General features: G+C 16.9%; 5 protein-coding genes across 5 annotated transcripts, besides 39 other annotated features; 3 read left to right on the top strand and 2 right to left on the bottom strand. All coding sequences in view use genetic code 6, as the record gives it.

The window, feature by feature from the left end:
• The first annotated feature begins 65 nt into the window (after positions 1-65).
• Positions 66-139: a microsatellite.
• Positions 66-144: a microsatellite.
• A 3-nt stretch (positions 145-147) lies between these two features.
• IMG5_030180 (hypothetical protein) lies at positions 148-367 on the bottom strand (the record flags this gene model as incomplete). The annotated part of the gene is made up of 1 exon (XM_004039193.1): positions 148-367. A coding segment is annotated over one exon (220 nt), but the record flags the coding sequence as incomplete, so codon positions are not given.
• An 11-nt stretch (positions 368-378) lies between these two features.
• On the bottom strand, positions 379-1,151 carry IMG5_030190 (hypothetical protein; the record flags this gene model as incomplete). The annotated part of the gene is made up of 6 exons (XM_004039194.1): positions 379-429; positions 581-600; positions 643-779; positions 820-887; positions 933-1,022; positions 1,074-1,151. The coding sequence occupies 6 exons, from the start codon at positions 1,149-1,151 to the stop codon at positions 379-381; spliced, it is 444 nt and encodes a 147-aa protein (XP_004039242.1).
• Positions 781-817: a microsatellite.
• A 413-nt stretch (positions 1,152-1,564) lies between the features above and the next one.
• Positions 1,565-1,609: a microsatellite.
• Positions 1,610-1,640: 31 nt separating this feature from the next.
• Positions 1,641-1,695: a microsatellite.
• Positions 1,696-2,131: 436 nt separating this feature from the next.
• Positions 2,132-2,182: a microsatellite.
• Positions 2,138-2,182: a microsatellite.
• Positions 2,183-2,584: 402 nt separating this feature from the next.
• Positions 2,585-2,620: a microsatellite.
• Positions 2,621-3,312: 692 nt separating this feature from the next.
• Positions 3,313-3,354: a microsatellite.
• Positions 3,316-3,382: a microsatellite.
• Positions 3,339-3,408: a microsatellite.
• Positions 3,342-3,407: a microsatellite.
• Positions 3,354-3,407: a microsatellite.
• IMG5_030200 (hypothetical protein) lies at positions 3,405-4,433 on the top strand (the record flags this gene model as incomplete). Its single annotated transcript, XM_004039195.1, has 1 exon — positions 3,405-4,433. The coding sequence occupies exon 1, from the start codon at positions 3,408-3,410 to the stop codon at positions 4,431-4,433; it is 1,026 nt and encodes a 341-aa protein (XP_004039243.1). The 5' UTR covers positions 3,405-3,407.
• Positions 4,434-4,455: 22 nt separating this feature from the next.
• Positions 4,456-4,496: a microsatellite.
• Positions 4,497-4,601: 105 nt separating this feature from the next.
• Positions 4,602-4,680: a microsatellite.
• Positions 4,613-4,680: a microsatellite.
• Positions 4,620-4,686: a microsatellite.
• A 90-nt stretch (positions 4,687-4,776) lies between these two features.
• Positions 4,777-4,810: a microsatellite.
• Positions 4,811-4,883: 73 nt separating this feature from the next.
• IMG5_030210 (protein kinase domain protein) lies at positions 4,884-6,490 on the top strand (the record flags this gene model as incomplete). The annotated part of the gene is made up of 2 exons (XM_004039196.1): positions 4,884-5,265; positions 5,982-6,490. The coding sequence occupies 2 exons, from the start codon at positions 4,884-4,886 to the stop codon at positions 6,488-6,490; spliced, it is 891 nt and encodes a 296-aa protein (XP_004039244.1).
• Positions 5,690-5,719: a microsatellite.
• Positions 5,739-5,826: a microsatellite.
• Positions 5,811-5,889: a microsatellite.
• Positions 6,491-6,658: 168 nt separating the features above from the next.
• Positions 6,659-6,683: a microsatellite.
• A 1,391-nt stretch (positions 6,684-8,074) lies between these two features.
• Positions 8,075-8,125: a microsatellite.
• A 115-nt stretch (positions 8,126-8,240) lies between these two features.
• IMG5_030220 (hypothetical protein) lies at positions 8,241-9,611 on the top strand (the record flags this gene model as incomplete). The annotated part of the gene is made up of 3 exons (XM_004039197.1): positions 8,241-8,588; positions 8,655-8,924; positions 9,000-9,611. The coding sequence occupies exons 1-3, from the start codon at positions 8,268-8,270 to the stop codon at positions 9,609-9,611; spliced, it is 1,203 nt and encodes a 400-aa protein (XP_004039245.1). The 5' UTR covers positions 8,241-8,267.
• Positions 8,607-8,653: a microsatellite.
• Positions 8,957-8,991: a microsatellite.
• Positions 8,957-8,992: a microsatellite.
• Positions 9,612-9,644: 33 nt separating the features above from the next.
• Positions 9,645-9,681: a microsatellite.
• Positions 9,682-9,760: 79 nt separating this feature from the next.
• Positions 9,761-9,846: a microsatellite.
• Positions 9,847-10,328: 482 nt separating this feature from the next.
• Positions 10,329-10,366: a microsatellite.
• Positions 10,329-10,375: a microsatellite.
• Positions 10,331-10,377: a microsatellite.
• A 128-nt stretch (positions 10,378-10,505) lies between these two features.
• Positions 10,506-10,558: a microsatellite.
• A 60-nt stretch (positions 10,559-10,618) lies between these two features.
• Positions 10,619-10,653: a microsatellite.
• Positions 10,654-10,849: 196 nt separating this feature from the next.
• Positions 10,850-10,874: a microsatellite.
• A 126-nt stretch (positions 10,875-11,000) lies between these two features.
• Positions 11,001-11,058: a microsatellite.
• A 26-nt stretch (positions 11,059-11,084) lies between these two features.
• Positions 11,085-11,161: a microsatellite.
• Positions 11,086-11,119: a microsatellite.
• A 191-nt stretch (positions 11,162-11,352) lies between the features above and the next one.
• Positions 11,353-11,409: a microsatellite.
• A 548-nt stretch (positions 11,410-11,957) lies between these two features.
• Positions 11,958-12,001: a microsatellite.

A 12,001-nucleotide genomic window follows, 5' to 3' on the forward strand; every position in this document is an offset into this window, starting at 1 on the left:
GTTTTATTTTTATTCGATACACTAAAATAAATCTTCTAAGCATACTAAAATTTAAAAATAGAATAATATATTTATGTATATATATATATATATATATATATTTTTTATATATATATTTATTTTATATATATTTATATATTTTATTACTTTCTTCAGATATATTATTAAATCTAAAATCATAATAAAGCAGATTTTCTGCAGTTAAAAAAACATCACACATTCTATCAATTATTTATTTATTTTCGTCATTATCTTCAGTTGTATTAAATTAATTGTCTGTCAAATCTATTTTTTCTAGCATCTGGTTAATTTTTAAGACTTTAAAAAGTTCATATATTCCAATGTTTTATAAAATATTTCCTCTCATTTTTAATTTTTTCAAATTTGTGTTTATATAAGATAATATTTATTGAATATATTTTGAACCATCTGAATTTATATTACAGTAATTTAAACTTAATTTTTCCAATACATTATTGTTTGCTAATCCTTTTGCCAATTATTCCAAGCCATCTGTACCAAAATCATTATGGTCTAATTTAAGTTTTAATAATGGTAATTAAAAAGCTGGATTTAGTACTCTTCCAAGAAATTCGCATCCTTTTGATATTAATATATATATTTATATAAATATGTTTTTACCCAATTTGCTAATTTAATTATCCATTAAATCTAATAATTCTAAAGTCTTTACTTTTTCCATATAATTACAAATAGTTCTTGTTCCTTCATCTTATGCTCTTACTTTCCATAATCGGACACTTTTTGTATGTTAGTATCTTTTTTATTTTTATTTTTTATGTTTATTATTTATTTTACTATATTTCTGATAATGAGTCCATTATTGCACGAATTCCTACAGGGCCTATTTCTTCCCACATGTGTATCTTTTTTTTTTTAATCTATTTATTATAAATGTATTTTATTTTTACTTTTGTTATATGCTCTTCCTCTTCAATGGCATAATCTAATTTCTCTTTAAATAATTTGGATATTGGTACACCATTAAATTCACATTTTTTCTTTTTTTTTTTTAATTTATATTTTTATTAAAGACTTTTTTTTTTTGTTACTTTGTATAATCTATATAGCTGTAAGGTGGATTCATCTTCTTCTCCTCCTCCCTTTTTTTTACCCTTTTTGTCACCCATTAAATAGGAATCTTTGCTATATGTATTATTTTTATAAAAATAAAATAATATTGGTATATTTAAATTATTATTAAATTATTTATAAAATAAAATATATAAAAGTTTCAATTTTTTTTTTTTAATTTTTATTAATTTTTTATCAATTAAAAATAAAAATTAATATTTATTTTTTGTTAATAAAATATTATATAGAATAATTATAATTTATTTTTATTAAATATATAACTTTTATAATACAATAAATTAATTAACTTAGTTTAAAAAATAAAATAATATATATCTTTTATTTATCAAAATTATATAAACAAGTTAATTATTTTTTATAGAAAATTGAAAAATGAAAAATGAAAAACTATTGAAATCAAAGTTAAGAAAAATAATTATATTAATGTTAAAAAATATAAATTTATATGATATATTAAATTATATATATTAATAATAATATATTTAATATTAATTAAATATCTTATATAATTTATTATAATTTACAAATAATTTAATTATTAAAAAAAATATTAAATATATAAAATAATTAAATTAATATTTTTATATAAGGATAAATAAATTTATATTAATTATTTTTTAATATATTATAATATATTTTTTTTTATTATATATTTACTAATAAAATATAAACTATTTATCATATCCTATCTTAATTTTAAACTTTTAGTAAATATATATAGAAATTAATTATTTTATTAAAATTTTTTTTCTTTTAAAATCAAATTTTATATTATTTTTATATTTAATTTTATGATTTTAATATATATTGATAATTATATTATCGAAAAAAAATTGATTTAAATAGATATTAAATTAACAAAAATAAAAAAAAATATTTATTTATTTAGATTTAATAAATAAATAAATTATAAATATATTTTTTTATTTATAAAAGAAAATAAGTATATTTTTATTTAATAAAAAATATATTTAATAATTGAATTATTTTATTTTAAATAAAACTAAAATCTAAGATTATAATATAATTTAAAATTATATAAATATAAAATTATTTAATATAAAATAAATAAGTTTATTTTTTATTAAAACAAACTAAAAGTTTACATTTATTGATTTATTAATTTATTTTATTTTATTTTTTTATATATTTAAATACTATTTATTGGAATATTTTTTTCTATTATAAAAATATATTTAAAAGAAATCGCATATTTTTATTATTTTAATAAACTCAGTATGCTTTTAAAATATTTTTATTTTTAATTCAAATAAGTAATTTTTAAGAAAATTTATTTATAAACTAATTATTATATATTTTTATAAAAAAAAAATTAAGTATGAATATAATCTGATTGTTTTATAAAGATTTATAACATAAAATTTCATATTAAAAATATATATAAAAAAAGTTTAAATATAAAAATTAAAAAGTTTTATTATTATATAAAAACAATATAAATATATACATATATAAATAATTATTTATATATAATTAAGTATTTTATTATTTTTCATAATTAAAAAAAAAATATTAATATATTACAATATTTTGTATTTTTATTTTAAAAAATTAAATAAATTTTTTTTAAACAATGTTAATTTTTGTTTTTGTTTAATAATTTTTTTTATTTATTAATATTTAAAATAGTAATTTTGATGAAATAACAAAATAATATAGACTATATTATTAAAAAATAGTTTAATATTATGAAATAATAAAAATTTTAATATATATGTATAATTTTTATATATTTTTTTTAAATAAATTTAATGTTATATATGTAATAATAAAGGAAATATAAAATAAATAATATTAAAAAAAGAATAATGGAAATTATTAGATACAAAGAAATTAAACCTAATATCATAATATAAAATATATTAATAAAGACAATTTAAAATATATAAATTAAATATAACAAAAAAATTTATTAATTAAAATGATACTATAATAATTCATTTATAAAAATATATAAAAAAATATTGAAAAATTGAAAAATTTAATTTATATATTATTTGATTTTTTATAAATTAAGAAAAATCACTATTATATAATATAAAAAAAACCTTATTATATTGCGTATTTATACATAAATCATAATATGAATTAATAAATAAAATCACTAAATTAAATTACGCATTATTTAGAAAATAGTGCGTATAATCTATAATATAAATAGCTATAATAGTACTTAATATATAAAAAATAAAAAAATATTTAAAAAATAAAAAAATAACAAAACAAAAACAAATAAAAAACAAAACAAAACAAAACAAAACAAAACAAAAATGGAATAACTCTATAATATAGATACAAATATCTTCACATTAACCAGAAACTTAGTTTATGAATAATAATAAATAAAGGAAGCATCTGGAGATTTCACATTTTTAATCTCTTCAATTTAAACTGCGTGTAAATTCATATCCTCGAAAGTAAAAAAAGCCGGAATTGCAAAACTATATGGATAAGCTGGAATTGAAAATACTAGTGGAGATTCAGTTAAAAAATTAGATGTTTTATCGAATGAGGTTTTTATTAATTCTTTAAGATCAAGTGGAAAATGTTGTATTTTAGCAAGTGAAGAAGAAGAAAAACATATTGAAATCGACATAAAATAATAAGGAAAATATGTTGTATGTTTCGATCCTTTAGATGGTTCTTCTAATATAGATGCTAATGTATCAATTGGATCCATTTTTGGAATCTGGAAACGTGTCTCGGATCAATCAGAACCTGCAGATATTGAAGATATTCTCTAAAGTGGAAGATAAATTGTAGCAGCAGGATATTGCTTATATGGATCTTCGACTTAATTTGTTATTTCAACTGGAAACGGGGTCAATGGATATACTTTAGACCCTTCTTTGGGTGAATTTGTACTTACTCACCCCAATATATAAGTTAGACCAAGAGGAAATATATATTCTATTAATGAAGGAAACTCCTTATATTGGGATGATGCTACTAAAAATTATATTAAATCAATTAAATAACCCAGTGATGGAAATAGTCCTTATTCTTTAAGGTATATAGGGTCTATGGTAGCTGATATACACAGAACTATTTTATATGGTGGAATTTTCCTATATCCAACAGATAAAAAAAATAAGTAAGGTAAATTAAGAGTACTTTATGAAACTTTGCCTATGGCTTTTATAATAGAAAAGGCAGGAGGAAAAGCTATTACTGGTGATGGAAATGTTCTAGATATTAAACCGAAAAAAATACATGAAAGATGTGGAATTATTTGCGGATCATTTGATGATGTTAATGATTGTGAAAAATTCTATTTAGCTGATAAAAGATAATGATAAAATTAATTAGTTATTAATTTATATATATAATTATATATATATATATAAATATGTATATATGTGTTTTTGTAGTTAAAAATAATAACAAATTTATAATTAATATAAAAAATATATAATATTTATTTATTATACTATAATTACAAAATAAAATATTGCAAATATAAAAATATATAATAATATTAATATATTTATATATTTATATATTTATATATTTATATATATATATATATATATATATTTATATTTTATTCATTTTTTTTTATAATTATTAATTTTTGAAAATAAAACTCTTATTATAATTTATCAATTAATTATATTTTCTTTTTTATATATATATATATATTTATTTATTTTATTTTTTTATTTTTATTTATATTTTTTAAAAATATTTATTATGTGCAATCTAAATTAAAATAGGATACATATATTTTAAATATAATAAATTAAATGATTAATAAAATATTAAAAAAGAAATCTTAATAAAATAAAAAAGATGGTGAAAAAGCATATTCATATTCTTCTTCTTGTTCAGAATCTGAAGGTGATCCCGAATTCGAGAATTATTCTGATGCTGAAGATTTCGAAGATTATAAAGTTGACGGTTACCATCCTGCATATATAGGTGAAACATTTAAAGACGGTCGTTATAAAATCATTTAAAAATTAGGATGGGGTCATTTTTCTACAGTATGGTTAACTGAAGATTGCTCTAATAATGGTAAATACGTTGCTTTAAAAATTTAGAAAAGTAAACAAAGTTACCAAGAAAGTGCATTGGATGAAATCGAACTTTTATAAGACTTAAAAAAAATGAAAAAAATCCTCAATGGTTAAATTTTATTGAATAATATAATTAAAAAAAGGAGATTTTTAATGGAGAAAATTTTTGTATTGAACTTTTGGATACTTTCATACACTATGGGATACATGGGAAACATTACTGCTCGATTTTTAATATTATGGGACCGAATTTATTAGATTTAATTTAACATTTTGAGAATAATAAATAAAATATGCCGATTTGGTTGGTTAAATTAATCACTAAATAATGTTTGATTGGTTTGACTTTCTTTCATTCATGTAATGTTATACATACTGATATTAAACCGGAAAATATAATGATTTAACTTTCCGATGAATGCTTTTTGGAGTTTGTTTAATAGGTGAAGTCAATTGAAAGGAAACCACTTTCTATGAAGTTTTTGAAAAAAAGATAATAAAAATAATAATAGATGTAATCGAATAAAAATGCGAAGAAAAAATTAAAGAAAAAATAAAAGAAATTAGATGAAATTTAAAAAAAAAAAGAGGAAAATTTGTAAAAAGAGGAAAATTTATAAAAAGAGGAAAATTTGTAAACAGAGGAAAATTTGTAAAAAGAGGAAAATTTAGAAGAAAAAAAAGAGGAAAATTTCGATGAAAAAAATGACGAAAAATAAGAAGAAAAAAAAGATTCAATTTTAAATGAAAAAAATTGTGGAAATAAAAAAAATTGCGAAGATATATTAATTTTAGTTTGGAAAGAAAAAATTCGTATAAAATTAGATAAAAGCTTAAAGATAAAAATCGTTGATTTCGGAAATGCGTGTTGGACACATAAAAAATTCAGTTCAACAATATAAACTAGAGAATATAGGGCTCCTGAGGTTATTTTAGGTATCGATTATATATAAAATACAGATGTTTTTAGCTTAGCTTGTATGATTTATGAACTTATTACGAATGATTATCTATTTAAGCCAAAAAAAAGAGAAGGAACATCTAAAAGTGATGAACATTTAGCCTTAATGATGGAATGTTTAGGTAAATTTTCGAAATAATTCTGCCTTTCTGGCAGTAAAAGTCGAGAGTATTTTAATAAAAACGGACAATTATTGAGAATTAAATAACTTATAGATTATCCTATTAGTGAAATTCTTATATAAGAATATAATATGGATGAATAAACGGCAATTGATATTGAAGGTTTCCTTTTACCAATGCTTAACTATAATCCTAAAAAAAGGGTTTCAGCAAAAGAGGCTTTAGAACATAAATGGTTATGTTAAGAATGATTTATATTTTTTTAATTACATTTTTAAATAAATATATATAATTATATATTCTATATATTTAATAATTTTAAATAAAAAATATTTTTTTCCTTTTAATATCTGCTGTATGAAAATTGAAGACTGCCCTCCGAATTCATAATAATTTCTAAAAAAGAATCGGAATAACTTAAAAACAAAAAAACAAAAAAACAAAGACTTTCTATTTGCTTTAATTTTATTTTATTTTATTTTTCTGTTTTTTTCCTGCATGAAGGTCTACATCTAAAAAGTTCACATGTTTAAATATTCTAAGCAAAAAGATTAATATTTAGTAAAATTCCAATTAAGTTTAGGGAGGGCTTCTAGTACATCAAGAAGAAATACCTTCCTAATTCTTACTTTTAGTCAATTAAAAATAATACACAATTTCTTTCAATTATCAAAGCAACTCTTATAATTACTGAAGATGCGTCTATATGGAAAGAAGATGAATCTTTATGGAAAGTAAGATAATTTACTTTATATTAAATTTCTATATTTCCTCCTTAAATTAATCGATTGCTTTATACTTATAGTGAAATCATCAAATTAAAACAAATAAGTCTTTTAACCGAATTTCACATTGATGGAAGCTTCGATTAATGATAATTAGGTCTTCCAAAGAGAATCTTACTAAAATAGACTTAGTTGATAATTGTGATAATTTCTTAAATATTAATCGATTATGTGTCTATAGACAGCGGTGTATTCCAAAAATATAGTCCCTAGACTCAATTTTTTCCTTTCCTATTATTATTAAAATATCTATAGGACATCAGACTCTAAATTAATGGAAAAAAATATCCACAAACAATGATGTTTTTATAGGCTAAATACTTCTATTCTCAATACTATGACTCTGTAAATTCTTATAGAGACTTCTTTTTTAGTTGGAGAAAATCTGTGTATTTATATGAAGATTTAACATCAAAAGCAATTTAAATAAGATTGCATGTCAGGAAATTATAAAATATTTGTGAGATCATGTATAATAATTATGGGTTGGAAGCTTATGCGAATCATTATGATATTGAAATTGTATATTATGATTAGTTAATTTTTTTTAGGTTATTACTTTTTAAATGTTTTTACATATTTTTTTTTTTCTTTTTCAGATTTTTGGAGGGAAGATGAATATATTTTAATATTAAATGAAGAATTAATTCTATAAATTTAATATATTATGAGTTATTTTTTTGTATTTTTTTAATTAGAAAATATTTAAATAAGTTAATTGTCTATTAGAAAGATAATATAAATTATAGTTTAACTAATTTAGATTTTATTTACCGGATTTATATTACTTTTAAATAATAACTTAAGTAAATTATATATATTTAGTATTAATATTTTTTAAAATCTTTTATTTGTATTTTATAATTAATTTATTATACATTTATATTCTTTCTATTTTCTATATTATAGTTTAATATCTTTTATAAAAATATTAATTTAATAATTTTTTTACTTAATTTGTTTCATTAATAATACAAGTATTTTAAAATTTCTATATACTTATTAAAAACCTTTATAATTAATTAGAAATCTATTATAATTAAATGTTAACAAAAAATATTATAATAAAAAAAAAGCAAATTAAATATTAAAAAAAAAAAATCATAAATAGCGTAATAAAAATCAAAAAAATAATACTAAAAAAAAAGCAAGTACGACAAATTTCCCATTTTAATATTATATATATATAAAAAAAATAACCAAATAAACAAATAAATAATTAAAAAAAAAAAAAAAAAAAAATATGATTGATTAAAAACATTCTGAAAAACCTCAAGGCGAACGCCCTTAAGGTGGTCGTTTTTTAGGTTTTGACCATCTCCATTTATGGGTAGGAAACGCTAAATAAGCAGCCGGCTGGTATACAACCCATTTCGGCTTTTAATACTATGCCTATAAAGGTTTAGAAACAGGTTCTAGGGATGTATGTACTCATGTAATTAGAAATCATAAGGGAGTAACTTTGGCTTTTAGTTCGCCTTATGGTAATTAAAATTAAGAATAAATAGAAATGAATTAACATTAATCTTTACATGGTGATGGCGTTAGGGATGTTGCTTTTACAGTAAAAAAATAACAATAAATATATTTATTTATATATATATATATATATATATATATATATATATAGGTTGAAAATTGTATTTCTATATATAATAAAGCAGTCACTAGAGGTGCTAAACCTGTATTTGAACCTAAAACACTAGAAGATTAGTATGGTAAAGTTATTGTTGCATCTGTACATACATATGGGGATACTATACATACTTTTGTTTAAAGAAATGAATATAAAGGGCATTTTATGCCTGGTTTTGTACCACATTATTTAAAATGTACTATTAATGATGTTCTAAAGCCTATAGATTATAATTTTATTGATCATGTAGTAGGAAATTAGCCTGTATTTTTATTATATATTAATATTTATATATATTTTTAATTTTTTTTAATTTTTTTTATTTTTTTTAAATTAAAGGATAACAAAATGGTAGATGCAGCTTCTTGGTATGAAAAACATTTAGATTTTCATAGATTTTGGAGTGTAGATGATTCTATGATTCATACTGAATATTCATCACTGAGAAGTATAGTAGTTACTGATTTTGATTAGATTGTTAAAATGCCAATTAATGAACCTGCTAATGGAAAAAAGAAATCTTAAATTTAGGAATATGTAGATTATTATGCTGGATCAGGTGTATAACATGTAGCTCTTAATACAAATGATATAATAGATACTGTAGAAGGATTAAGGAGTAGAGGAGTGGAATTTCTATCTATTCCATAAACTTATTATGACAATTTAAGAAAGAATTTAAGCAATTAAAATTCTATTTAAGTGAAAGAAGATCTCGATAAAATTCAAAAAAATAATATTTTAGTTGATTATGATGAAAAAGGATATCTTTTATAAATATTTACAAAACCTGTAGAAGATAGACCTACATTGTTCTATGAAATAATATAAAGAAATAATCATTAAGGGTTTGGAGCAGGAAATTTTAAATCGCTATTTTTATCAATTGAATAAGAATAAGAAAAACGAGGAAATCTTACAGAAATATAAGATAATTATAAATTAATATGAAAATTATATATTAACTATTATATACATATATATATATATATATTATAAAAATATATATTTTTAAAAATATTAATGAAATATAGATGTATAAAAAAAAATTAATATATATATAAAATAATGTTTATTTTTATAAATATTTTTTTTATAAAATATAAAAATATATGATTATATATATAATAAATAATTGAAAATATATATGTATAAAAATATAAATATATAAACATATATATATATATATATTATATTTAAATAAATATTATTTTTTATTCATATAATTATATTTTAAAATCATAAATAAAAAAAAAAATTTCTTTTATATAAATTAAAATTATAAAATAGAAAAAATATTAAATAAAATAAACAATATATTTTTTTTTATTTATGTAATACTAATATTATTTATATATATATTTTTACTAAGATATTTTTTTTTAAATAATTTATTTATCAATTAATATAAATATATGAAAAAAAATATTAATTATAATTTTGAAAATTGTATTGCTCTATATTACTAATAATATTATATATTTAAAATAAATAATTAAATATATTTAATTTCTAAATATACTTATTTATAACATTTTTTTAAAATTTCATTTTTAATTTTAAAGATAATATATTTATAATAATAATATAATTTTAAATTAGTTTTTTATATAATGTATTTTTTTATTACGTTTATTTAATTCTTTTTATTATATAAATATTGTTTAATTTATTTTTATATTTTATATTTTTATATTTTTTATTTTTTTATTTTTATCAATTTATTTATATTAATTTTAGTAAGATAAAAAAATTTTCTATTTATTATTTAAATAATAATTATTTTATTAATTATTAAGTATAAAAAAATATATTTTAAATATTATAAATTTAAGTGTAAAAAATTATATGAAAATATTAGTATATATATATATTCAAATATATGTATATATGTATATAATTAAACAAAAAAAAAAATAATATATATATATATATATATATAAAAAATATATTTATATTTATATTTTTTTATTTTATTATATTTTATCATTTTCAAAATCTTAATTTTATATATGTTCATATAATTTTTTGAAATTATTTAATAAATATTTTTTGAAATTCTTATTAATTTATCTATAAAAAATATATAATTCATATTTCATTATTTATTATTTATTAATTATCTATAAAATTTAGTGAGTCTTTTATTTTTTTAGGGTTTTTTTATTCTTCCTTTCTAAATTTATTCTTTTTTTTATATTATTTTTTTATATTTTAATTATAAAAATATTTACTTTTATTTAAGTTATAGTTTTTTTATCAAAATGTTATTAAATTGTACTAAAATCAGTTCCAAATTATTTTAAAAGTTCATATAATTATTAAATTTCAATAATACTCCATTTCTTATTTTTATTATTTCCTTTTTTCTTATTTATTTTTATTTCTTCATTATTTAAATTTGTATTTTTTTGTTTAATGTTTATATTTTTTTTTTTTTTTATTTTTCTCTTTTTTTAATAAATATTTTATTTTTATTTTATATTACTTCTTATTTAATAGCCTCATCTATCATATCTCCTATTGTTTATTTAAATACAATCCCTTATTAATCTTATATTATCGCGTCCTTTTTAATTTAAATTAAGCTTTTTGAGACTATTTGATCTTCTTAACGGATTAATTGCCAAAATTCGGCTGTAATAACATCTATTTTACTATTTAAATCCATTTATTTGGTTTTTTTTTGTATTATATATAATTTATATAAAAAATATTCTTATATATATATATTTGTATATATATATATATAAATGTTAATATTTAAAAATAATAAAAAATAATAAAGATAATTAAATAATTTTTAATATTATTATTAACAAATTCAATCAATTTTAAATTATTTTTTAATTATCTTTTTAAAAAATAAATATTATCAAAATACAAATAAGAATAATATTATTAGTAATTGATTTTTATTAAATTTTTTATTATTTTTAAAAATCAATCTTTATTTATAAAAAAGCCTTTATATATTTTTTCTTTTCTGATCTTTTTAAATTTTTTTTCATATTTTGATAAGAAATATTATTTAAAAATATAAATAAATAATACATTATTTTTAATAGAAATATTATTATAAGAAAGAATTGTAAATTAACTTTATAATAATTTTATCAATCTTTTTTTAATAGAATGTATTTTTTTTTATAATATGAAGTAATATCATATAATTTAATGTTTAATTTAATTTTAAACATGCATATTTTTTGAGTTTAACTGTATTTGCAATATATTATTAAGATATTGAATTAAAATAAAATAGTTAATATTATTTTAAGCATATATATAATTAAAATATATATATATAAATATATATATAAATATATATATATATATAT

The sequence above is a fragment of the Ichthyophthirius multifiliis genome (assembly GCF_000220395.1).
Source record: "Ichthyophthirius multifiliis unplaced genomic scaffold scaff_1120509249762, whole genome shotgun sequence".
Taxonomy (NCBI): Eukaryota; Ciliophora; class Oligohymenophorea; order Hymenostomatida; genus Ichthyophthirius; species Ichthyophthirius multifiliis.